At 41.5% G+C, this 27,438-nt stretch overlaps 1 protein-coding gene across 1 annotated transcript in view; it reads right to left on the reverse strand.

Moving 5' to 3' along the window:
* The window catches only part of LOC138246033 (peroxisomal acyl-coenzyme A oxidase 1-like), a 313,836-nt gene that overhangs the window by 164,250 nt on the left and 122,148 nt on the right, over positions 1-27,438 (reverse strand). The window contains exons 4-7 of the mRNA XM_069200202.1: positions 14,862-14,969; positions 12,414-12,533; positions 10,562-10,677; positions 10,169-10,338 (exon numbers count right to left, since the gene is read on the reverse strand). Coding sequence (XP_069056303.1) covers positions 10,169-10,338; positions 10,562-10,677; positions 12,414-12,533; positions 14,862-14,969 — 514 coding nt within the window. The remainder of the gene's footprint in view (positions 1-10,168; positions 10,339-10,561; positions 10,678-12,413; positions 12,534-14,861; positions 14,970-27,438) is intronic.

Below are 27,438 nucleotides of genomic sequence, written 5' to 3' on the forward strand. Positions count from 1 at the left end.
ATGTTTCAAATTTGCATGGGAAAGTACAGATGGAAGCCATTCACATGAAGAGCCTGAGAATTTTCCCTGATATTGCAGTTTGAATCATATGAACTTTCCATCTTCTGAGTCATATGGCGTGATGGATGGACAAATCATTGTGCCTTATGAACTTTAATATACCATTCCTCACCTGGATTTTCGTCAGAAGCAGAATCCCTTCTACATCTCGCCGCTTGCTGAATCCCTGGGACTCTGAGAGGTATAACCCTCTCTACCCTTTGCCGATCTGAAATGCCTTGCTGAGACTTAGAAAGATTTATTCCTGACCTAAAGAAGACTCTTGATTACGTTTCTGAAATGCTGACCCCTTCCCTTTTTACACACTTTTTGTTAACCTTAGTTAGTGTCTTAATTCCCCAGATTTCCTTTTTCCAAATTATTTTTGTCCTTTTTTAACTTTTTGTCTTTCTGCCCACATGTATTTAACCCAACACATGCTAAATTGAATTACTAATTTGTAGGGCTTTCCCTTTGCCCATATTATTATTGTGGAATTTTAACTGTCAAATGTTTAACAGGATTAGACAGAACATCGTTCCTCCTTTTCTGATTTTTCTATTGCTCTTGTGCATTGCTATTATTGAGTGCTTATTGTTTCTGATGGTAATTTGCCTGAACTTGTTTAGGAGGTTTGGGCAACCCATTATGATTATGTGTCTTTATAGTCTGGTTTTGAGAATTACCTATGTCACTCTAAGCATTAACTTGTAATAAGAGCCCTTGGACTTTATTTCAGCTTGGAATAATTGTGAGAACAGTCTCACCAACCTTGAAGAGGCCTTGCCTGTCCCATTGTCACTAGGCTAATGCAAAGTGATTTGTGATCAGTGAAGATCTCGAAGTTGGTCCTCCATAAAAATATTTTACATTTTTCTACGGCCCGGGAACAGGCAAGAGCCTCTCCCGATTGTGCTGTAGTCAGCCTCTGCTTGTTTTAGAATTCTTGATGCAAAGGCAATGATATGCTCCCTGCCTGATCCCCACTGAGACAAAACAGCACCCAGACCATGCTAACTGACATCTACTGTGACAAAATATTTTTGACCAGATGTGTAAGATGATAGGGCAGGAGCATCGAGAATTAGTTGTTTAATTTTCTGAAAAGCTTCAACAGTGATGACATTACATTTAAATGCCGCACCCTTTTTAAGAAGTTCCGTAGGAGTTAGACCACTGGAGCATATCCTGAAAAAAACTGGAGTAACACTCACTCATTCCTAGGAATGATCGTAGAGCGTTTTTGTCTATTGGGGGTGCAACCTCTGAAATGGCCTATGTGATTGAGAATTTGGGTTTGATCCCTGAGGTTGAGATGGTATTATCCAAGTAATCCAATTTATCCGTTAAAAACTGGCCTTTATCACGTTTAAGTGTGATTCCCACACCTTTGAAGTTGTTAAACACTTTTCTCAACATTTTTTTGTGGTCTGTCCCTGACTCAGAAAATATCAATATGTCGTCTGGACACCATTAATCCCTGCTAAGATGTGCATTCGTTTCTGAAATATGCTTGCCGCTGAGGCCAAACTGAAAGGTAATCTTAGAAACCTATATGCCTCAAAGAGTGACAAAAAGGTGGTAACATCATGATACTCTGGTGCTAAGGGGTTCTGATCGTATGCTGACCTCAAGTCTAGAAGACTGAAAATGTTTGCATCTCTAATGTTGGCTAGTAAATCCTGAATTTTGAGGAGTGGGTGGCAACCCAACACTATATTGTTTTTGAGGGTGCATAAATTGGTTTACAAATAAATAACTCCAGTTCTTTTTCTGGACTATCACAATGGGACTGACCCACTCCGATGAATCTGAGAGGATTATTACACCTCCTTCAATCAATCAATTAATCATTAGATTTTTAAAGCGCGGCTCATCACCTCAGGGGGCTTGAGGGCACTGAGGGATGTTGCTGTGAATCAGCAGCTACTCCTCAAAGAGCCACATCTTCCCAAAGTCGAGTGGGGTGTGCGAGGGGCTCAGGTGGGAGAGGAGGTCATTCCAGATTTCGGCAGTGAGGTGGGAGGAGGGAGATGGGTGGTGGTTCAACAAATTTGTTCAACAACTTCTTGAGATGTTTTCTCACACTAAGTGGAATTGGTCTGACCTCATATACCATGAGAATTGCATTTCGATTAAGCTTCATTAAATGTTCAAATTAATTTCCAATCTTTGTATCAAAGACTTCTGGGTAACTTCCTAAACGTTTGTCCAAATCATCATCATCATCTAGTTAATCTATAAGAGCAACATGTGAGTCATTCAACTGTACTGGATTCTTAGACTCAAGCACAAATTTTACACCCATTTTCGTCAAATCCTGGGAACTCAGTATACTTTTTCCTTTCGCTGCTACATAAACCTTAGCCTTGACATGTCTGCCCCGACATGACATATTTTCTAACAAATATTTCAGCATATCAATGTCTTGACCCCCATATGTATTTGGTGAAATATTTATAGGTGGTATGATTACCTCATTAGAGCAATGTTGTATCACATGTAAAATTACTGCAACAGAAGCATCAGCAACAGCTCTAATATGCAATAGTATATCACCAATTTTCACCTTGCAAAACGGGCCCTTGACTCGTTGATCCCCTTGAAGATCCACATCAACAGTAAGTGCCATTTCGTGAACATCAAACGTACAATCTTGCACACAATCTTCATCCACTTATATATAACATGTTCTGCCCTTCTCTTACCGTCCTTGTCACATGAGGCAGGAGTGCAACTTCGGATCTTGCACGTTCTGGTCTGGCCGAGATAGGGACCTTCTTATATATTGTAAGACGTCCTGGTTACCTTGCTGGATGTCATACAATGCCTCTAACAGAGGATTCCAATTCGGGTTGTTCAAACATATGTTTGAAGGCAGCAACAAAGGTGGAATAATGGGACAACCTGGGATCGTCCGTGGCTTACAGAGGGGTTTCCCAAGCCAGAGCCGGACAAGACAAGGCACTGATAAGGTATCCTACCTTGATCTTATTCTGAGTAAATTGAGACGGATATAATTCAAAAAAGACCATCAAAGAATCAAGAAATTATTTCAGCTTATTGGGATCATTTTTGGCATATAGCCCCTGCATCTCTTGAGCCTGTTGTTGCACAGTGTACATTAGTGATTGAGATTTTCCTCTGCCTCCTCCAATGGATCTTCCATAACTTTAGGACCAAAAAGGGATTTTGGGCGTTGCAATCTGTCACATTCCGCCCTTCTCCTACCGTCCTTGCCAGATGAGACAGGAGTGCGACTTAGGATCGTACACATTCTGGTCTGTCTGACATGGGGTGACCCTTTCCGGTAGCCACGGTGCTGCAAACAAGTTAGATGTCAAAGCAGTCCATTCCCTCCAGAAGGAGTCCCAGAGTGAAAACCCCAAATGGAAAAACCCTCTTGTGCAGGAAGAGAACTTCAGGATACCAGAACTTCAAGGAATGGAACTGCTGAGAAACCACAGGCGAAATAACAGGATATACTCCACAGGAACAGCTAACGGGAGGGAGGAACCACCACCAAACAGGCAGTGTTGCATGGCAAGGAAGAGAAGAACCTAGACACCTTATATTCTGATGAACAGGAAGTGACAAGCAGGAAAAAGGAAAAATGCCATCTTGGATTTGGAATATACCTTGAAGAAAACAGGAAAGGCCATCATCTTGGAAAGGGGCAAAGAAAACCACCAATGCATGCTTGGAGGTAATAGGATTCGGGCAGTGAAATGTGCACTGGGGTTGTCCATGGGGGCCCCCTGATGGCCCCATTCTGCCAGCCTTCCCATGGCGGTGTTAGTAAGGTTTCTTTAAGTTATTGAATAAAAGCAGGAGCCCACAAAAGTGCACCCACGCCCTGTAACTTCCAGCTCCAACTGCCTGACAATAGCATTTGGAAGCCACAGAGTGGGTGAGCAGCCACGGCCATTAAGCTGAACAATAATAATTCTATGACGTGCTTTTCGATAATAAAAGAAGGACAAACAAAAGGCAGGTCACTGAGGTGGTACCATGTGGTGGCCTGGAATAAAGGTAGGCTTGTTTTTAAGCCAATGTAATTATCTCCTGCATTATGATGTGTTTTGTCTTTAAATTAAAAATGCATGTATAATCAATGCCTGAGTTGTTTTTTGGGAAAAAGTCATAAAAATAAGTTATAAAAAAGAGAAAACACAGGTGAACTTTTCTAAAAAGGCAGACTGAACATTGGAATACACAATCATAGTTATACCGTATGCCTGGATCAAGTCGCATGAGCATAACTGTAACTGTGGAACACAGCAATAGGTAAACTGGCACTGTGAACCATTAAAGAATATTTGATCAGTGGTCTCACCCGCCTCTACGGTCCCTGCGGCCCTGCGGTTTTTCATGACCGATTGATCACTTTAATGATTGGTTGATGTTTTGTGAAAACATCTTAAATAGGAACCCTCCACTAGTAGGAGCAGATAAACAACGGTATTGAACATTTGAATTCAAAACCTGAATTGTTTGTTATATGGTCCACCCGCCATGGGCATAATTTTAAATTTTGTCATTTTGTATTTAGCTACTTGCCTAATTTTAAAGGGTTGCTCTCGTTTTTGACATATCAGTAATACAAACTTTAATTCTCAAAATGCGTACGTATATATTGGAGCTCTAAGTTAACCCTTTATACGGAACCTTGTCTTGTACATGAATGCAGTGTATTAATAACACCTGTGATTTATTATTTAACCGTATCAGTCTAAACCAGGGGTTTCTTTCTCATGAGATCTACTTCAGTTTACGAAAAATCATCCCGAGCTACTAACAAATGTTATCACTGAACAATAGTGACCACAGTCACTAACAACACTAAACACCAACCAAAGATTTCAGGCGGGGTTACGAGAAGAAATGCCAGGACAGGTGTTATCAATATGCAGTGCCTCCACGTGACTAATGAAATAACACCAGAAGCAGCACATGCTTTCTGACAGAAATGACATAACAATAAATACCATTCAACTATCAGCTTTAATATGGTTTGGATGAGCAATCTTTTCATCTTCATCAACATATCTGTTTCTGAAAATAGACATTTTTTTTATCCAATACCACTTCCATTTTTGGCAAACAAACTTTCAGAAGGAAACCACATTTTTACCCTTAAAATACCATTTTTAATTTTTAGGAAAAACGCAGTCCCCCAAACATGATCTTGTCTTGATCATCAAGCACTCACATGTACAGATACTACATGGCAGGATCTGATTCAAAGGCCCTGGCTATATGATCACGTCATGAATGCATTCCATAACACAAAGCATGCCTGTAACATGCCAATAATGTTCAACGGCACCGCTGTGCGAAGGCTGGACACCACAACAGGATGCTCACAATACGTCATGGCTGAGGTTGCGAAAATTAGGTCAGTCAAGTTCACACAATGTCAATGATGGCTGCCAGTATGCACAAATAGGCCAGGAATGCACATTATGCTAAGGGCATCAACAATTAAGCAAGGCCCACTAATATGGCAGAAATAGACGTAATTGTGTCAGACATGTTCCCGGTATGAAGAGAAGCAACAAACTTTTGGTGGTAGTGATACTGGGCAGAGTTTCCAGGGAGCAACAATCATGTACTCAACTCACACATTTCCTCTCAGGTTCCTGCTGGTCCATGCATAGGTGACTGCACACTAGCTCCAGCTGTGGCTATTGCTGGCACGCTTCACTCCTTGTCATATTGTCACATAGATTGAATGATTAATGTAGTGGTGCCTACAACATCTCAAATCTCCTTGTGTGTCTTAGCATGAGGCACTTCCATTGATTTGACTGGCTGTCGATCTAAGGGTCTTGAAATTAGCTGTCTTCTTTAATGTGCATAAGCCCTTTGAACAATGTACTGTGATGAACTTCACTTTGAAGATCTGTTTCAAGGGTGGTGGCGAGCTGCCAGTAACTCCTGAGCTACACGTAGGAGACCCATGGTCTAAGCATACTCTGACCTGTTTTGGTTTACTGTTCCACAGCATTCTGCACCATACTGCACTGGTTAAGAGGTGTGTTCTTCCTATCAGTACCCTGAAGACGGCTGAAGTTTAGTTATGGGTGATCTTTAACAACTGGCACTACAGAGTTAGGGCATAAATAGAGTATCTATTGTAGGGTTGCCAGTAAGATCCTGAAAAAGCCTATAGATGACGGAGAAGACCATAAGGTCTAAAACATGTTAACCAATAGGGAATATGAGGAAGATATTCTAATAACTTTGACATCCTCATACTCAGGTTTTGCTTTTAATCTTGTGCAGGGTAGGCTCTTTATGTATTACTTTAGTAAACATACATACTTACACTTCGTCACCTGTCACAATATTAATACCATCAATTCTGGCGTCTAGATATTACAATCAATAAAGAACAATATAAAAGATATCTAAGGGCTCACATACAGCCTGAGGAGCCCATGATCGATGCTCACAGTGGAGTAACCCCGATGATGAAGCATGCCACTATAAATGGATGAAGGGTCATTTCCATTTTCATACTAAGCGTTTCTGTCACCCTGAAGAGAAATTTCAACAGTGGTTGATACACAAATCATCATTTAAGAATACAATAAGTGTGATTTAGTCATACTATACTTGTCTGAGTTTACTACTCATTTGAGCCTGGTCGTTCTTTAGTAAGTAATATGTTGTATTTTGGGAGAACAACTAATAGGCACATTAAATAAATAAATAATACTCTCATCCCTTTTCTGTATTATAATAAAATATGGTATCTACTTTCTATTGGCTTTATTTCTGTATCCTTTAAATCCATAAACTGTTTACTTTTACCTACATTTGGTTCGGAAATGTATTAAGTATTTTTTTAAAGGTCCGGTTTTGCTGTTCATGTGTTACATGTATGACTTGAAGCGTGTGCCAAGATATATAGGTAAGCTCGGGATTGCTTACAGAAACCAGTTTACTTACTCTTGTCTTACTCTGTGGGAGTTCAGCCACATAATACGACTGAGGCCTCTCTTTCCAGTGGTCTAACAATCTGGTTCCCAACAGTTGGGGTATGCAATCTTTTGAGGCCACGGGTAACAGTAATAATGGAAGGAGAACTGGAAGAAGCCCCATTTTTCTTTAATATCATGTAATTCCCTTTACACCTCTGTTGGAAATGCCTCCATCATTACATAAATCATTTAGAGTACGGTGAGCAAACTGAGGCTGAAAATCAACGAAGGGCCTGATGTATTTTTATGGGGTACTGCCCATTCTCTGCCAGATCAAGGAAGTACATTAATCCATTTCCCTGATGGAGGTGCTGTCCACCAAATTTTGAAATGTTCGCAAGCCCGGCAGACATTTCAAGCACTGACAGGAACCATCATCACCTGCACCTGCACCTGCACCTGAGGCAGTCATCATTGCTAACTCAATTCAGGAAGGGCCTTAAAACCTGGCTTTTCAACTGAAGCTCAGAGGACAAACCCCCTTAACATCTTGAGACCCTTACGGGTGAGTAGATGCACCTTATAAACCCTGATTTGATTTGATCATGGCAGTTCCTACCAATGCATTGTAACTTTGCAGGCACATCAAAGTTTAAAAAAATGTATTTGCAAAAAGAAAATCTCAAAACAGGATGTCCTTATTGAAAATTTTAAAAAAATGCTCTCTCACCATGGGAGTTTCCGTTTTTTCAGTGCTCCTTAATATCAAATTTTCCATGGTGGTGTTGTGTATCCATTTAAGTCATGTTTTAGGCACGTTATTGTAGCTAACTAGGCTTGCAGCTGTGCACTTTCACCCACCTACGTTTTATTCAGCATTGCTTTATTTTTCTGCAATAGCTTCATTTGTGGTGCTGATTTGTTTCTCTCTATCTTGTTGTCCTGTCGCCTAAGAAAGCATTGCGTTCTTGGTAGGACATATAGTTCACTTTGAGCCTTGCCAAGGCTACAGTCAGATAGGGCTGCCGACAAACGTGGTATGCTGTGTCTCCTGCATTTACAGAGAACAACACACTCATACGTGGGGACCATTTCTTAGAACGCCAGCTGTTTTATTATAAAACACCCCTTCGTCCTAGACACGTTTGAGGGAGATTCCAGCCAGATGACCACAACTGCATGCTGATTGCTACAAGCTTCACTACAGCTACCTGCTTAGACGACCGAGCCCTGATCCCGATGGGGATGGAGTCTTTATAGACTTTAGGCCTCTTTTCAAGGTATAAGGAATGATATTCTTCCATGGGGAAACCCGAAGGGCAGATTAGGCTTAGCATGCTGTGCTCATACTTAGCGCAGGGTGGGGGTTATAGATCTACTCCCTGGTTTAGGCAGCATGGTAGGGCTGTTTTTGTGTTTTACACTTTTAGTCACATGCCTGCTCCTATTTGTCTTTTATTATTGTCGTTATTGCCATGCACCTGCTTTTATGTAGAATACTAATATTTTAATAAATGCTTATTTAAATATATTCTGCCTCTGTTGTCTTTGCCTGAGTGAGATCTTGGTAACTGAGAGAACAGGATGCGATCTGATATACCACAATTTCCTGGGGAGTCTATTGTACCATGAGCTCAGTTGCCACAATCATCTCGGTCAGAGATGGGCCCTGCTAGTTAGCCGGAAACCCCGGATTAGGCAGACAGGTGTCACCAGGTGTGGAATTGTACTCAGTACCCACAACCTAGGCGATCCTACCGCCTAAATCCTGTAGCCTAATTACCCTAATGAGAACCTAAGCGACAGTGATGGTGGACATTGAAAAAACGGCTATCTGTCAGCCCATCTAAATTAGGCAGGTGGACATATAGCCAAAGCTCGGATGGCCCTTAGTCAAGCTGTCAAAGAAGTTTGATCATAGTAGAGATGGTCTGCCTGCATTTAAAACAGGTGGGCAGACGGACCATAGTTGTGGCGGGAAGGAAACTCCATCTTTATTGTGACAGAGTTCCCTCTACACCAAAATATAAAACTGGCCCACAGATTTAGATGAAGAGACTTTGGTGAACCATTCATGTACTGTGTTTATTTCTAGGTTGTCAATGTTTTCTTGATTGTTGACAAGGATACTTACATTGATGTGCGCGTCATCAATGAAAATGTTACTAACAATTGTTTGGTTGGCGTTAAAAATGATTGGGAAGTTGTCAACGCATGAGTGGTGGTTGATGGGCAAGGCTTTTCAGCTGATGAAGAAAACGGGGATGAGACTGTTGTCAAACAACCTATACTATATTGTTGGGGTACAAGAGGTTTTGTCATTTTTTTGTCATTGATGAGTAGGACAATTTGTAAGTGGAGGAAAGAATTATTTACACAGAGGAAGTATAGGTCAATTAATAAACTTTTGTCTTTTCGTCTTTTCAACTTGAGAACACAGGAAATCAACAGGCTGACATGTTTGTGCAATTGTTTGATGCAGAAATAGGAGAAGCACTTCTGACTGCTCACCTTATGAAGCAGCCTCTGTGAGGGCAAAATTAAATTTACTCTCTGTATCCTTCAATATTTTGGCTCAAAATATTTGTTTAATCTTGCAATCGTGGGGAGCATGCATGGTATGCATTCCAAAAATGTGATACTTCTTTAGATCTTTTGAAAGCAGCAAGTTTGAGAGGACTTTGAGAATGTCTTCTTGCACTTCAACGGAGGCTTAGCCATTGTTAGAAATGACCCTATCTGAGCGATCCAGAGACAGTGCCTTAGAGTACGGAAATGTTACAAATGCTCTGTGGCCGATCAGTAAAATGCTATACCAGTTTCCATCTTCAAATTCTTATAGGTAGTTGAAAATCATGAAATTAGGATGCCTTTTACAGGAGATGGAAAATCTGAGGTATGCTGGACTCCAGGAAATGCCTTACCCACAGTGCAGACACAGACAAAGAGTTGGATAAGCTAAAACATTATCAAACTGAGAGTTTTAATAGTAAGGGAATTCCAAGACTAATGGCAAAGAATAATTTAAAGCAAACAAGTCTATGAAAGATCCACTGGTAGCGAAATGCAGAATGTCTGCTTTTCAGATGAAATCCTCAACGACTATATGATATTTTCAATGTTTCTTTTAGCTGTAGTGTCTTACATAAAAGCAGTGGGTGGTTGAACGATACACTACATACAAACCATTTGCTCCTTACCCGGGCTTCAACTCAGACTGGTGTCGCACAGCACTGTATCGGATTGCAATGGTGCATGCTCTGGACAGGCTGCGTGCGGCCGCTCTGACAGTAATGGAGCGCATGAACACCATGGTGCCGTACGTCAATTTCTCGCTCACCGGCTTTACATATGTTCCATTGGGCTCCACCTGAAGAAAGGTAACAAATATCTATCCACAGGATCCAATATGGTTACTGGCAGATGGCAGAGTCATCACTAGGGTGGTGGGCCCATGGAAGAAAGCAGTAAGACAGTCTAGGGAAGCAATGGCACCAGGGGACTGTAGCAGCAACATCACTAGCAGAACTAGCAGCAACAGTAGCAGTTGGGTAAACCACCTTGCTGTGTTTAACAGCACAAGCTTTCCTTACCTGGGCATACTTCATTAGCATGTTCTCTCGGGGGATGCGAACGTTGTCCAGTTTCAAAAAGCCATTATCATTTTCCTCAAAGCCAAACTTTGGCCCGATGTCCCCAACAGTCACACCTGTGTCAAAATTACCATCAATCAGGTTCCCTGTACAGACATTTGCAAGGGCATTTAATTTTATTATTTTTTAAGTGTAAACATTCACCTAAAGGTTCTGTGAGGCTCAGTTTCACTACAAGAGGTCTACACTAAACCGTGTTATGCCAAGCATTATAAGTTAGAAAGAGTCAGTCTTCAAAAATGCCCAAACATTCAACAGAACCGGTTCCACCCATAGTTTGATTGTCATACTATTTCTCAATTTTCCTGCATACATTGAAAAAACTCTGCCTCCAGTTATGGCTTGATGAAATACAAAAATAGGAAGTAGAGATGCATTTTCAGATCTTCAAAATCTTGGTTTGTAAAAAGTGAATCTGCTGAATATAGGGTTTGCGCTATGATCATAGAATTAAACGTTGTTCTTTGCTTACTGAAAGCCAGTGGAGTTTGGCAGAGCTGGAGATACTGAATCATGTTTATAATGGATTATATATTTGCAGGTCCAGGTAGACTGGGTTGCAGTAGACCAACCTGGCAGAAATAAAAGCACTCATGATCTGGACTCTTTGTGGGATGTAAAATAAATGGATGGTCAGTTTCAGAATCCTCAGTTGAAGAAAACAGGCGCTCACTACATACTTAACTTGATCATTCAGCTTGATACCCATGTCAAATTGTACACCAACGCTTCTCACACATTGAACTGGTGCAGGTTTTTGATCTAGAAATGGTGGCCAAAAGAAACAACTCTACACAGTTGACCGCAGGAGTGTAGCTTGGTCAGTAATATTGGTGAGGGGTGGGGTGAGTGACGGGGAATGAGCTTTAGACTTCCCAACAGTTAAAATACATTATATGACAAGCTGTGCACACAAGAGGGGCATAAAGGGCAGTGGAAAGGGAGCAGAATGCATATTTGTAGGGGTACTAAGTGAAAGAAAACACATTATTTTGTGAAATAACCAACATTTTGAAGTCTTCACAAACCGAGAGAGGAAGAGAGTGTGTGTGTTTTTGTTTGTGTGTGTATACATTTCTGCTAAAATCTGATAAACACCTCACTATACCTGACTGAAAGTACCTTCACCCAACCATTTATCATGAAATACATTTATTAGGGGGTGCATCATCCCAAACATCCACCTCCCAAACACCCCCTGAAGATACGCCCCTGGTTAACAGATGAAAGGGAGCTAGAATTTCTGATTTCCTTCCGTTTAATTTCAGTTGATTTGGGTAATCCATAACTGAAATCTTGTCAGACAATTGCCAAGATTGTCAGTTTTAACGCTAGAGACACAATCAACTGTAAAACAGATCTGTGTATCATGAATGTGTAAGAACAGCAATAATCCCTAGAAGTAGCTCAAATGGACCACTGTGACCACACATAAATTGAAAGGTAGGGGGATAACACAGACCCCTATGGTACTCTGCAGTTTCAGAAAATGTGTCAGTCGTGATTTGTAAGTAAGATACTGACTACCAAACGAGGTGGGGTGCAAATGAACTACCCAATGTCACAATTAGTAACTGTATTAAGAATGAAATCTTGAAACATGGTCTGAATCTGAGGTCATGTTGTTACATCCCAAGGATACGTTTTGCATCACAGGCATCACATGTCTGATGAGGCCTATTCTGTAAGCCCAGGCCATGGCTTTCTTTTGTGGCGATTATACATTTATGCGGCCCCCAGCATATGCACTCTCTGTCCCCTTCCTCCTCCGATTGCAGGGATGTTTATTCACCTGAAAGTGGTTGATGAGTGTCCATATGGCGTATGGGCACAATGAAGGCGTGGAGGCCCTGGCACTGTCCTTGGGTGTACAACTGAGCCAACACAACTGCGTGGTTAGAGGTCTTTCCAACTACAAAGCAACATGGAGAGTACAGAGAAGGGTTACAGTTAACAATGCGTTCAGAAGTACCAGGTGGACCCTTATTTTTTAACACCCTCCTTCATCAGGCCACCCAGGACACTAATTCTTCCTAGACTAACAACAAAGCATTTCCAGCATTAGCCTCTTGCTGGTGTACTTTTTATCTCACCCTTAAATCACTTTGACTGTAATTCGAAACCTTAAAATAAGTTACTTCATCTGCCCCAGTTCTCTATCTCTAGATTATTCTACCTCACTTCTAGTATTTTCACATAACTCCTCTGACTCAGATCACTGCTTAAAGTTTAAGTGTTGCTACATCATAGCGATGGTTTTCTACCACACTTCTGTTCAGGACTTCAGCTCCCTTTGCTCTTTTTGTGTTCTCTTGTTTTTCACACACCCAAAGTTTCCAAAGTTATTTTCATCTCAATCACAAAGCACTCCAGCCTTGACCATCCAGATCTGTAGGGCCCTTCTGCAGCTTCTGCACTGCACTTCCCCACAATAAAAACCAGCCCACACATTTCTTACATTATCATTCTTTGTGAAAGAACAGGTAGTGCAGGAAGGACCTTGGATAAAAGCCTGCAATGGGAACTATTCACTGAGAGCACTATTCACTATTACTTTTACCAATACAGTACCTCTTTGGAGCATGGCACAATCCCAGATAACTGATCTGGATGAATGCACTGCTTTGAACCCAGGTTTTACATCTAGACACTATTTCCACTCTCCAGCCCAAGGCATGGTGTGTGTTTTATCTTTCATGCAGTACTAGGTTGGCAAACTGTGAGTGCTAGATTACAGCTTAAACAATTTGTCCTGTAGTATTTGCTGGTTTTGGGGACTTGACCCTTGATCTCATAGGACACTATGCCACCTTCTATACTCACATGCAAAAAGAACAGTTGATGGATGGAACGCAGAACAAATCAATCCGTTTTTTTGTTTACTATTCCAATTTGGACCCAGCCATCTGGCTGATGAAGGGTGGTACCCTGAAACCGGTCCCAGGATGCTTGTTTCCGGCCCAGGGAGGACCTGGCCTGGCAGTTCGGGCTGGACTATTTCCATGAGGAACAGGGTTAGACCGATTTGCATATGTCTGGGTCCAAACTGGATTGGCATAGTGAGCAAAAGAACGATGGATTAAACCCAGATCTGTGACTGCGAGTGAGTGTTTGCATTGTTCAGCACCTTTTATGTTTCTAACCTTTTATACCCAGAGCCCTTTGGCTCACAAATGTTATGTTCTACTAACAAAGATTGCACAGTACTATTTTGTTCCGTGCTCCGTACCACCTCTTGTTTCTACAATGGAATCCCATGAATTGAGAGCGGGTGCTCATTTGGGAGGGTTTGTCTTGTGAGAAATGGTGCCTAAACATGGGGGCACACACTTCCAGCCCCTCACCAATAAGGCTTCTAGATTTCAGTCTTCAGAGGTTGTAAATTGTCACAGCTGCTGTTTTGTTATTGCTCACCAGCAGCTGAAGAGGGTATGAGATTTGTGTTACCTGGCAGAGAATTCCTTAATGCATTTTGGAAATGAACAATTAATTATATATTTGATCTGTGTAGTAAGCAGTTTGCTTATTGAAGATCATGTATTTGTATCTTTGGGAATCACATGGTTATTATTTTCTTAGAGTGGAGGTATACTTTTATAAATGTCCAGCGTTAGCATGACTATCTGACTTCGAACCCAGGACACACACTGTTAAAGATGTCTACTTGGGGTACTCACGACTGGGCATGCAAACTACAATGCTATTTTATAGTGGTGATGTGTGTTGGATCCTCTTCTTACTACAAGCAAATCAAGAGCACTTAAGAGCCTATAACCTAATGACTTCACTCTGTCAACCAGTATGTCTTCCAGGCATGCCATAAATGTCTGAAGGGCTCTCATGAAGGATTCTAACTTCCTAAAGCTCTTGTAGGTAAATGCTTAGTTCGCAGCTGCGTCGCAGTCTGTAACAGAAATGAACATATGACCTGGAACCAGGTTTTAAAAGCTGATGTCTAAGTGTCCCCCAAACTGTAAAGTCCTTGACAAACTCTGTCCCACGACACGAAAAGACAGCTGCTTCTCCTTGCCCAATGTTTTTAGAGCACCATTTGCCTTCTACCCTGAAAAGGCAATATAGGTGAAATATTTAAATACTCCACTTCAACTTTGCCCAGCAATACTCACGATTTCATCGTTCACACCAACCCCCAAACTCTTCCTCTGCTCCTCATCTGACCGTTATAACTACTCACTCGCATACTCACCAAGCACCCTGTGAACTAGGAAGTGGCACTTACGTCCACCTGCCCACCACTTGATTGAGGATACAGTAGGACTGTTGAGGATGAACTCCTGTGTTGATGGGTCGTACGTGGAGGTTGTCTCAAGGCCTCGAAGGTGAGTCCCTATGAATGAAAACTGGTTAGGCACGTATTGTGGAAGCTCGTGGTGTTGTGAAAGAGAGCACAACATAAAATAGGGAAGCAAACAGAGAGAAATCCCCTCCCCCTTCCAGAAAAAGATCCAGCAGATTCCATGCATCCACCTCCCACAAGACCAGCCCATCTGTTCAACAGGTCAGGTTACAAAATCACCACCTTGAAGGGCCAGCTGGAAATGGGAACTGAGTGTCATTTATCGAAGAGGAGCAGCAGCGATGAAGTTAAAGTTTGAAAAAAGAGCGAGAAACCAGAGGTGAACAAGTTCAACCATGTTGATTAAGCTGCAACCTCCAGTCAGGGCGCCGGACACAGCAGTCACTGCTACTCCTTTACAGAAACGTAGGTGTCTCGGTTGGGGACAGACCAGCGCTGACATTGCTGTACAAAAGATTTTCCACCCTCAAACCCAAACAATTTGGCTTTAGAAACAAGCTAGTGTCTTTCTCGCTACTGTCTGTTAGGTGTGAGAGAGCGTAGTTTAAACAATACCTATTTTAGATGTGAAATGCTTATATGAACAACACTAATATTATTCATTGAAACTTATTTTAAACGTGGAGAATTTTTCACATGCATAAACTAATGTCGACTGTAAGAAATAATTGCTTGTATTATGATTAATTGAATATGTTAACACGTACGAAGATTGCATTTATTAGAATCCATAAGCCTTAAGTTAGCGTGAATTGAAAACTAGCTGTGTAGCTCTCATATTAAAGCGTATTTTTCTGTTTCTCCAGTGTGCTGACTTGCAAAAGGCCATGACCCAGCAATTGTTCTTTTCTTTGCTTATTTGCAACAATGCTAGTTTTTCTCATCCGCGTGCTAGCAGCTTTAGTATAAAAATTATAAGCTTTGCAACAATTACGGACACTTTCAAGGACATTGAATCACGGAAAAGAGAACTCTTGACCCGAAGAACGTGCCAGAAAATGAAGTAACCCCGGATATGCCACCTACGAAAAACGTCAATTATGAAGACCAATCAAAGTGTTATGAGTTATCATAAAATGGCAAGTGCATTACTTAATGTATAATTTGATAGGTTACAGATAGTGGGGTGTAGTGACTATCCAATAGAATTTTGGGGGAATGTATTATGAAAAAGGGATAAAAACTCATGACACAAGAGACAAAGGGCATTAGGTAGGGAATGATATTGATTGCATCCAGAAACTCTGTCACTCTATTTGGTGATTGAGACTTAAGACAAAAACCATCCTCACCCTTAGAAGTCCCTTTACATTTTCCTCCTTATGTGGGAAGTGTCCCCTGCCCTTAGATTAGATAGACTGACGGCGATCAAACTGATGTCCTGAAGACGAAGACTGATCCTGTATGCTGACCTATTTCGAGGAGGGTAATTATGCTGTTGCTAATGGAAATTCATTTGTTTGCCTTTTCTTTCTAGGTACCAACTGCTGTATATTTTTGACTAGAGACCCTAGTTAGATGTTTTCTAAATTTATGTTCTAAATTGTTTTTGCATGAAGCCCAACATGCTGATGCTAATTGTGGTTAGATGAGGCGTTTCATCTTGACTGACGTAACTGACATGACCGACGTGGTGCTATGCTGAACTAAACACATATGAGGTTTTACGCGTTTAGATTTGTTTATCTTCATATTGCTATCTTATGTTTGTGAATCCTTGCATTATTACCATATTTTGATTATGCTCTTTTGCTTCTTGGTTTTGAGATTATTACATTTGCTATTAGATTGTAATCAATAGGGAATAAAATTCACAAAACTTCAATAAGGTGTGGTTATTCATGACTGAAAGGTCATGGCTGCGCCGAAGGTTTACTACTGTAATGTCTAAAGTGAAATATATTGTGGTGATATATGTTGACAATTTATTTGATATATTGATTGGTATATTGATTAGTTATCTCGTCTTACGGTGTCTCACCACTGGGTCAAAAGATTCATCGGCCTAAAACGAGTCCCGATGTGTATAAATTAACATAGAAGGACGCGTTAACAGTTCTGGTAGCAGAGCGACGGTTTGGCCCTTGGGGGCCCTAAGACGGAGTTTCATTGTTTAATTTTTTTTTCTGTGATAATGCAATTTGGAGAGATGATGGGTTGCTAGGTTCGCCATGGCTTTGCCGGGATCTCGGAGCCTGCCTAAATAAGTTGGGAATGTTCTTGGCGCCATAGTATGTGTGGTTAGGGTCTTTGCGCTCGCTTAAGCTTATGCATCTTGCAGGTGGTTGTGAAAATTTTGTGTGTATTTAGGCCAAATTGAGTGTTGTTAGCAGGAGTGGGCGTACTCCACAGTATGAGAGTAGGGAAGTTGGTATACTTCATGTGAATGTAGCGCTTGTTGCTCAAAATTATCCACGTGGTTGACTATCGTGTACGGACCCGTTGAGGTCTAAGACTCCGGAGTATGATGATAAATGTGGTTTATGTTATAATCTATACGGTTTAATAGGTCAATCCAGCGTGGTTGACAAGTCGAGTTTGAGTTATGATGTATGTGTGAAACCTTCAATGGAGATTTGACAAATTCTAAAGTGCACTAGAAGGAGTCATTGACAAGTCGAGAGTAGGATTTGCAGGTCGAATTCTGCTTGCGTATGTGGGAACTGAGAAGGAGAGAGTAGCGACCGAGGCTTCAAGTGAAATCTCTGTAAAGTTTTGAAGCAAATGTGTTACCCTCCCTGTAGTAAACCGACAGATTTGTGTTGTCATTTTAAGATGCTCGCAATAATTCGCATTAGTTTGTATGAATTGTAAAGGGTCAGTAAGGAGCGGACAAGCCGCAAGACTTTGTCAGCTGCAGTGTGTGTGAGTGTGACATCAGTGGTGCCACGCTGAGATAGGTCAGATGCCGAGAGGGGTCGCGCACGGATTGGCTGCCGTCCGTGAGAGGCAATAGGTTGAGAAAGGGCAGGTGAAGAGTTTTCTGGGGACTAAGCCATTTCTGATTAAATACGAAATAAAGAATTGCAAAAATGAATTTTGTCAAGGCATTCAAAAGCGCTCTAAAAGGAGATGTATATATTGTAGCAACTGATGGTGAACCTACACCACCTGAGGGTACTCCGGGTTACATAGTGATGGAAGAAAAAAGTGTCGCACCTTGTTTATGGATGAAACAGTGGCGCAAATTAACGGAAAAAGAAGGGTGTTTAGCGTTTCCAGAGCATGGGACGTTTAATCCAAAGGTATTAGAAAACCTGAGGTGGATGTTAAGTACACAGAAGCCACCTCCGAGACCGGCAAAATATGAGGCTTTAGCGATTTGGGACTTAATGGCTCTTAGACACAGACAAGAAAGGTTTCAAAGGAGGCTGAAAAGGGCAGAAAAATCATATGCAGAAGCTAGGTGGGACAATGAGAATAAAATGTGGAGAAGGGGAATCGTAGATGGGTTGAAGTTATTTCCGGCAATAACCCAGGGAGAAGAGACACAGGGAAAGAAAGCCTCTTGTAAAACCAACAAAGATTCTGGCCAAACCAAAGACAATAAGAGGTCCTGGGAAGAGGAAGATGATTCAGATGATGAGGAATTTATGGATAGATTGTTACATGATCGTCCGCCACCGTATGCGGTGAGCGACAGCGCTCCAAGTACTAGCTTGGATCCTGGGAACCAGACGCAGGAGAAGGGAGTTACTGATACGGTACAGACTAGCGATACAGCTTTGATACAGAATGGTGTCAGTGTACCCACTGCACCAGACTTGCCGATACAGTTGCAGCCTCCACCGCAGATAAAAAGAATTTACCCTGATGTCCCAGTGCTTGAGACTACTACGAACTTGATAGTGCCACCAGACCCGATATACACAAAGCCAAAGTTAATTCAGATTGAATCGACCCCGAAGCTAGTGTCTCAACCGCCACAGCTGATACCTGGGTATAACCCTGTAGCAGGACCACCGTTAATACCTGTACCGGGTACACTGGAGCAGACCTATGGTGTTGCAGCTCCAAGAAGTCTGAGTTCAGGTCAGAAACCTGCCGCTATATCGTTACCTATTACTGTTGGTCCCCCAGTGCCATTATATGCGCAAGATAAGACAGGGACGTGTGATCAGGGAGTTATGACTCAGGAAGCGATAAGAGGAGGGCCTATGAGAACTCCACAGATAATGGCCCCGGGAGAGCAAGTTAATGAGCCACTAAGACCCTTGATGGACCTTAGTCCAGTAGGGGCACCTCTCGAAGCAATGCGTCAAGCAGGGTTGGGAGTTTTAACTCCTCAAACTATGAGTACGAATACTTCACACTCTCCAATAATACATGCAGGGAACATTTCACTGCAGGGTTTTACAATACAACAGTTAAATGAATGGTTAGAGAAAACTTGTACCTCACAAAAGACTACAGTAACCACACTTGAACCTGAAAAAGAAAAACACCTGAATTTTGTACGACTAGGGGCAGAAGCTGCCGAGTTAGTGGAAGGAACGATGGGAATAAATAGGTTGGAATCATACACTGAGGCAGAATTGAGATACTTATGTCCCAAAATTACTAAAGAGGTAGGCAAAGTACATCAGAGGTTAGCGAATCTGGCAGATAAATACAACATCGATATCGGAAATACTAAGCATTTGAAAATAAGTTACAGATTAGATTTTGACTCCAAAGATTTTGAACACATGAGATCTGCAGGCATGAAGGCACACCTGAGAGAACTGTTGCAAAGTGCACAGATTTGGGATGCATTAGAGAAATGGGAAGGCCGATGGGCAAAGAAAAGAGATAAGGGAAAGGGAGATAGCCCAGGGTCCAATAAAGATGGGACCACACCTAATCTAGATTCAGTAAAAATCTTACCTATGAGAGAGACAGCTGGTGGTGTTTTAGTGCATGTGCCATGGACTAGAGGAGACATTTTATCCTTTACGAATGATTATCCTAGGTTAAGAGAGAAGCCGATCGAGTGGTATCAACAGACGGATAGGTTTGTGAAGCTTGCAAAGTGTCTCTGGGAAGACTTGAATACCTTGTTTGATATTATTGTTCCGCCGGATTTGTGGCTCGAGTGCAAGAGAGGGGTAGATTGGCCCACAAAGGAGCCGGCAAGAGATAAGGTGACTGGAGCACCTTCAGAAGAGGTGATGAAATATTATCATAAAGTAATTGAGTTTTTGAAACAAAAGGTGTCGCCGAAGGTGACCGATTGGCAGAAAATCGACCGGACCTCTCAAGAGGTTAAGGAGTCAATACATGCATATTACGAGAGATTATTAAAAGCGTTCAAACATTACAGTGGTACTGAGACTATCGAACCGAAGGACATGAATCACCTTGTGTTTAGATTCGTCGAAGGGCTGAGACCGGAGGTCAGCCAGATGATTAAGAATCATTTGATTTGTTGGCAAGCTAAACCGATTGATGAAGTGTTGCAGTATGCGAAATACTGTAGTGATGAGATTGAGTTGAAGCAGAAAAAGTTGAAGGAGAAAGTGATGGTGATGCAGATAAGGGCTGCACAAGCTGGAATACAGGGGAATGGAGTTCAGCAAATGATACAGCAACAACCGCAAATGAATGGTGTGTTTCAGGCACAGCCGAGAGGCAGAGGTCGAGGGTTTGTGAACCGTGGTTCGGACATGAATAATGTTGTTATTCAAAACGACGGTCAAGGAATGAAATGATGTCACCATGTCACGCGTGCGGGGGCGTGGGGCATTGAAAACGGGATTGTACGAATGTGGTGCAGGATGGTGCAGTTCAGCAAAGCATTAATGTCGGTACATTACAAAATCCACGAGGTCCAAAAGGGAGACATCAAAACTCGAATTTTCAGAATAATTTGGTACAAATGCCAGGGGTACAACCTATGCAGCAGATGCAAATGCAGCGTTTTCAGTCAGTATCAATGCAACCAGTGTAGCAGCAAATTCCTATGGTGCCTAGACAGCAAATGCAATTACCCATAGCTCCGATGGGACAGCAACAGGTGATGCTTCCTCAGCAGGTCACAGGCCAGGTAACCAATCAAAATAACACTGTGCAACAATTCCCATTACGAGGTGAAAGTGGCATGAATGAGGATTGGTCAGAAGACAGCTCAGACAGTGAAGAGTGCAGGCTTGCAGCATCTTTAGAGGTGGATCAGAGAGGCCCATATGTAGAGGGAAAAGTAATGGGCTATAAGGTTTCATTTTTGGTCGACACAGGAGCTACACGCTCTACAGTTCGAAGTGCAGAAGTCCCGAGATTACCTCTCTCAGGGCGTACTATATGGGTGGTTGGTGTAGCAAGCCAGTACCTGACTAATCCGATTACTGATCCGGTGCAGGTTGAAATTGGTCATTTCCAAGGCCTGCATAGATTTGTCGTATGCGATTCAAGCCTGGTATCCTTACTAGGAAGAGACTTACTATGTAAGACAAAATGTTCGATTACCTGTTCCAATGATGGAATAGAAGTACAAACAAACAGCGACGATGAGGGAGATGAGAGTCAATTCATAGAGGAAGGAGGAGAAACTAATGAAGACTACCCTTTGATTACTTTATTCCCAATGCATACTTTGATCGACCTACCTGTCGATTTACAAGGGACCGTAACAGAGAAAGTGTGGGATTTGACTGGGAAAGAAGTAGGGTTGATAAAAGGAGTAGAACCAGTCAAGGTTCAGATAAAGCCGAATGCAGTGTTCCCACAAGTACCGCAATACCACATGACCCAGGATGTCCTCATTGAGGTGTCACAAATAATTGCAGATTTTCTCAGACAGGGAGTCCTGAAAGAATTTTTGAGCAGTCCGTGCAATTCTCCCATTATGGGTTTGAAGAAGCCCTGTGGGAAAGTTCGAATTGTGCAGGATTTGAGAAAAATAAACTAAATTGTGATAAAATGTTGCCCTGTGGTACCTAACCCAGCAGTAATAATGTTCCAGGTTCCTTGTGATGCTGAATGGTTTACTGTAGTAGACCTATCACAAGCATTTTTTTCGATACCCCTTCATGAAGACAGACAATTTTTGTTCAGTTTCAAATTCCTGGATAAGGTGTACAGTTGGTGCAGAATTCCTCAGGGTTTTTCTGAGTCACCATCCATCTTCAATCAGATATTGAAGAAGGACTTAGAACCTCTTGTGCTGCCTTTTAATTCGACTCTTGTGCAATACATTGATGATTTGCTGATTGAATCCAAAACCAGAGACAGTTGTAAATATGATACCATTGCATTGTTGAATCATCTGGGAAAGAATGGACACAAGGTGTCACCCAGAATGTTGCAATACTGTCAAAAAGAAGTGAAATACTTGGAACATTTGATTGAGAAAGGGTCCCGAAGAATATCAAAGGAAAGAATAACAGCTGTTTTGCAGATGAATCCCCCAATAACCAAGAGAGATGTCAGGATGTTTTTGGGAATGGCGGGCTACTGTCGCCAGTGGATACCCAACTTCTCGATCATCTCAAAACCTTTAATAAAATTGACAGGAAAATAAGTCAAGGACGAGCCATACACAATAACGTTGACAAAAGAGGAGCTTGAATAATTTCTAGAATTGAAGGAATGCATGTGCAGGGCACCAGCATTAGGAATGCCTGATTATGAAAAACCTTTTCTGTTGTTCTGTCATGAACGTGATGCTTGTTCTTTGTCTGTTTTACCACAGGTCCACGGAGATGCAAATCGCCCTGTAGCATATTTTTCAGCTACCTTGGACCCTGTCGCAGCAGCCTTACCAGGTTGTTTGCGGGCAGTTGCAGCAGTTGGTCAAAGCCTTTCACAATGTGAAGGCATAGTCATGGGATACCCTCTGACAGTAATGGTTCCACATTCAGTTGAAATTCTGTTGACACGAACTAAGACACAACACATGACAAATGCACAACTCACTAGATATGAGACGATTATACTGGGGTCACCAAATGTCACACTAAAGAGATGCACTGTGCTGAACCCGGCAACCTTACTTCCCAATGAAAATACAGAAATTAAAGATGGGGAAGAATTTGAGCATGATTGTCTTGAGGTGACTGAGCTTTGTACCAAACCTCGCCCAGACATACAGGATACCCAGTGAAAAGAAAACGATTGCATTATGTTTGTTGATGGGTCCTGTCTAAGAGATTCAGCAGGAACATTGAGAGCCGGTTACGCAGTATGTACCATAACTGGCATTGTAGAAGTCTCCTGGCTCGAGAAAGTGTTTTCTGCACAGGTGGCAGAATTAATAGCTCTTACAAAAGCATGCCACGCAGCTGTAAATTTGAAAGTCACTATCTATACTGACAGCAGATATGGATTTGGAATTGTGCATGATTTTGGCCAACTCTGGTCACAGAGGGGTTTCATGACCTCCTCTGGTTCTCCTGTGAAAAATGGCGAACAAATAAGAGATTTGTTACATGCGATTCAGTTACCTCTTGAAATTGCCGTGGTGAAGTGCAGTGCTCACACCAGATCACAAGATTTTGTGTCAATGGGAAACAGCTATGCCGATCAGGTCGCAAGATTTTGTGCACTAAATTGTATATCATTTAAAGAGCAGTGGGAATTGTTACCACAACCTGAAAACGACACGAGTTTAAGTCTAGCATTACGAGTGGTTGATACCTTAGACGAACTAAAGACATTACAAAGTCGTGCTAGCAAAGAAGAAAAACGTTCCTGGCAGAGAATGCAGTGTGTACAAAGGGCAGATGATTTGTGGGTTTCAGAAGAAGGAAAACTGGTTCTGCCAAATAGTCTTTTGTCACAGTTTGCCCGGTTATATCATGGGCAGGCCCATTTAGGAAGAGACGCCATGATCAGACCTTTTAAGATTGATTGGTTCAATCCAAAATTCAGACATGCCGCAGAAATCACTTGCCACAGATGCGTCATCTGTCAACAGATGAATGCTGGAAAAGGAACTGTGGTAACTTTGAGCCACATTGGGAGAGCTGGAGGTCCATTCAACAAAATGCAAATGGATTTTATCGAAATGCCTGTTTGTGGAGGATTGAAGTACGTGTTGGTAATTGTGTGTGTTTTCAGTCATTGGATTGAGGCATATCCCACACGTAGGAATGACAGTCTTACAGTTGCAAAACTAGTACTCAGAGAACTGATACCAAGATTCGGGTTTCCGGTTTCTATAGAATCAGATAGAGGGAGACACTTCGACAATGAGGTGTTTAAACTTCTGTGTGCCGCACTCAATATTGAACAAAAGTTGCATTGTAGCTATCGCCCTGAAGCATCAGGACTAGTTGAACAGATGAATGGTACCTTAAAATCAAGAATAGCAAAAATGTGTGCTGCAACAAACATGAAATGGCCAGATGTTTTACCTCTAGTACTGATGTCTATGAGAAACACCCCAGATAAGAAAACAGGACTGTCCACACATGAAATCCTCATGGGCAGAGCAATGAGATTACCAGCGGTACCTGCAAATGCACTAGTAAATATTACAGATGATATGGTATTGGATTACTGGCTGACGTGATTCGCTCTTTCTCTCACCAGGTGGAAGCTAACACGTTGCCACCAATTGGCGAACCTGGTCATTCTCTGCAAGCTGGAGATTGGGTGGTTGTCAAGAAGCATGTAAGGAAATCGTGTCTTGAGCCGCGTTGGAAGGGGCCGTATCAAGTAATATTGACGACCACCACTGCTGTGAAGTGTGCCGGGGTTCCCAACTGGATACATGCCAGTCACACAAAAAGGGTAACGTGCCCTGTTGAAGAAGAACTTGAAGTTTCCGGTACAGTAACTTCAGGAAGAGAAGTCTCAGAGTCAGAAATCAGTCAAGAAGGATCTGAGACTACTAGAGAATCCACTGAGAACAGCCTTGTCCCTCAAACTGTCAATGAGTTCGAGAGAGGTGACAGAGTGCCTATCTCAGTCGAGGCAGCAGGAGAACTAAGTCAAGGAGAGGTTCTCCCAGAAGTAGACGAGTACGGGTTAGAGTCTGAACTCAGCATAGAACCAGAAGACGAAAGAGAAGGAGAAATTGTAGATACAAATCGAGACGTGTATGATTCTCCTGAACCAGTTGCAGGTCCGTCAAGAGAAAACACCATATCACAAGAGGAGGGTGCTGTCCAACGTCCTGAAAGGAAACATCGAACCAAGACACATAGAGGCGATAATTGGCCAGACAAGTCACATCCTAAAATAAGAGAGGTATCGAATGACACAATAATAGAAGAAAGTGATACTTCACAAGCAGATGATCTGAGTGAAGGAGAGCAAGAAGGTGAACGAAGGTTAAAAAGAAAAAGAATAGCAAACAGAAGATATACAGGTCCTGAATGGGCATATGCTACAACCTCTGAATGGCAACAAGAATTCTTAGCATTCTGTTTTGATCGAGAAGTACCAGGCCAATACTACGGTACCTGAAGACATCCAAAGGGAAACTCGGCTAAAATTTGAAATCATGAAAGCTGAAAAGAGAAAGAGACTTTAGAAAACTACTGGAAAGTGACACTAAAACAGGATTTGACTTTAAAGAAACCTGATTACGACAAACTGTTAACCGGAATTGACGAAAAGGGGTCCTGGAGTGAGTGAGGACGCTGTAATATACGCAAATATATATTTTTTTTCCCTCAAGTTGATTGTCGAACTGCTATTCTGATTCTATACAAACATGGCTTACAGTAGCAAAGGTGTGTGGTTGGTTAGGTCTCATAATAGGTGTTGTATGTGCAGTAATGATTGTGGGAGTGATTGTGGGAATGCCATGGAGAGAGAAAGAAACTATTAATGCAACTTTGAAACCTGAAACTACCACTACTAAACTATCACTGTGGGAGAGATTTGAGCAAGACGCAAGACATATGCATGAGGGAACTAATGCAAAAGGGGAACTTTCTACTAATGTCTTCTATCGCTTATTAAATGAGTATGTGGAAACTATGGATGCGAAAGATTGTTATGTATGTACTAAAATTCCTTCATCTGTCCAGGAGGGAGTTACGTATCACAGCCTCCCTCTTACTTATGGAATTAGTTGCAGCTTACTACTAACAAGATTCTATAATAAAGAGCATGTGCAGTACTTTTATTCAAATTTAGATGTTGTGTTTTCTTTTGTGCCTGTGATTGAATTCCTAAATAAATTAGCTAAAGAACATGATATTAAAATAGTTAGAGGATTCTTTGAGCCAACACTTACATTTGGAACTGCTTATGCACATCGCAATAATTTGACATGCTTATTATCTTCTGTAGAGAAAAGCTTCTTAGATCACACAGATGATAGACGCAAAGCACTGAAAGAAAGGTTAGAAAAAGGACTAGAAAAATGTACTTATGCAAATGATTATCCTTACACTGCAATCAAAACACAAGGCAAATTAGCTATAGATGCATTACACGTAGAAAGGCTCTGTATATATAGACCAAAATCTGATCAAGACAATTTGTTTGTAGGTACGAGTGAATGTAGGCATGTGTTTTTGTTTCAGAGTAAATGGACCTTTATGTTAAATGGACAAGATCCAGCGATCCCTGGAATCTATTATATCTGTGGACTAAATGCATATTACTGTCTCCCTAAGGGATGGTATGGGACATGTTATTTAGGAATAGGATTTCCAAAGATGTACCAGATTGATGACTTAAAACAAATACCTAAAACGTCTGAATTACAACATCCTAGACAAAAACGAGAATCAGTGGCGGCTGTCATTGGTGATATTTTTGGAGCCATAATCCCATCAGTGGGGGTTATCTTGAATTCTATGAAGATTCAAAAGTTGTCTACTATTGTGGATAACATGCTGACAAATTTTACAGGAGCTATACTCCTGATGGATACTGAACTTGCTGCAGAAAGAGCTATGACTCTTCAAAATCGGCTTGCTTTAGACATTCTTTTAGCAAAGAGTGGAGATGTTTGCAAAATGCTTAATAAGTGTCATTGTTGTTCATTTATACCAGATAACAGTAAGAAAATTAGAAGCATGCTTACTAACCTTACCAGAGATAGTACAGATTTAAAGGATTTGAAAGAACCTGGTGTTTGGGAAAAATTTGGGAAAGGAATTGCCCGAGTAGGAAGCTGGTTTACAAACATTTGGAATGGGGTACTTGCAAAAATTATGATGGGTCTATTAATTGTTTTAATTTGTTTATTAGGATTATGGGGGGCATGTAAAATCAATGACAAAGTAAAAAGAAATTGGACTAAAAGAACCAGAAGAAGTGAAGAAAGTGAAAGAGAGAAAATGTTCAATGAAATATGGGAAAGCTCACATAAAGGGCAAGATGTTGAAATGCATATTATGCGCAAGGTGAAAAATTAAACTCAAAGAGAAAGATTGTGTGCTGACGAGCGTCATCAGAGGAGGGACTGAGAGAGCGTAGTTTAAACATTACCTATTTTAGATGTATAAATGCTTATATTAACAACACTAATATTATTCATTGAAACGTATTTTAAACGTGGAGAATTTTTCACATGCATAAACTAATGTCGACTGTAAGAAATAATTGCTTGTATTAT

The sequence above is a fragment of the Pleurodeles waltl genome, chromosome 7 (genome assembly GCF_031143425.1).
Source record: "Pleurodeles waltl isolate 20211129_DDA chromosome 7, aPleWal1.hap1.20221129, whole genome shotgun sequence".
Taxonomy (NCBI): Eukaryota; Metazoa; Chordata; class Amphibia; order Caudata; family Salamandridae; genus Pleurodeles; species Pleurodeles waltl.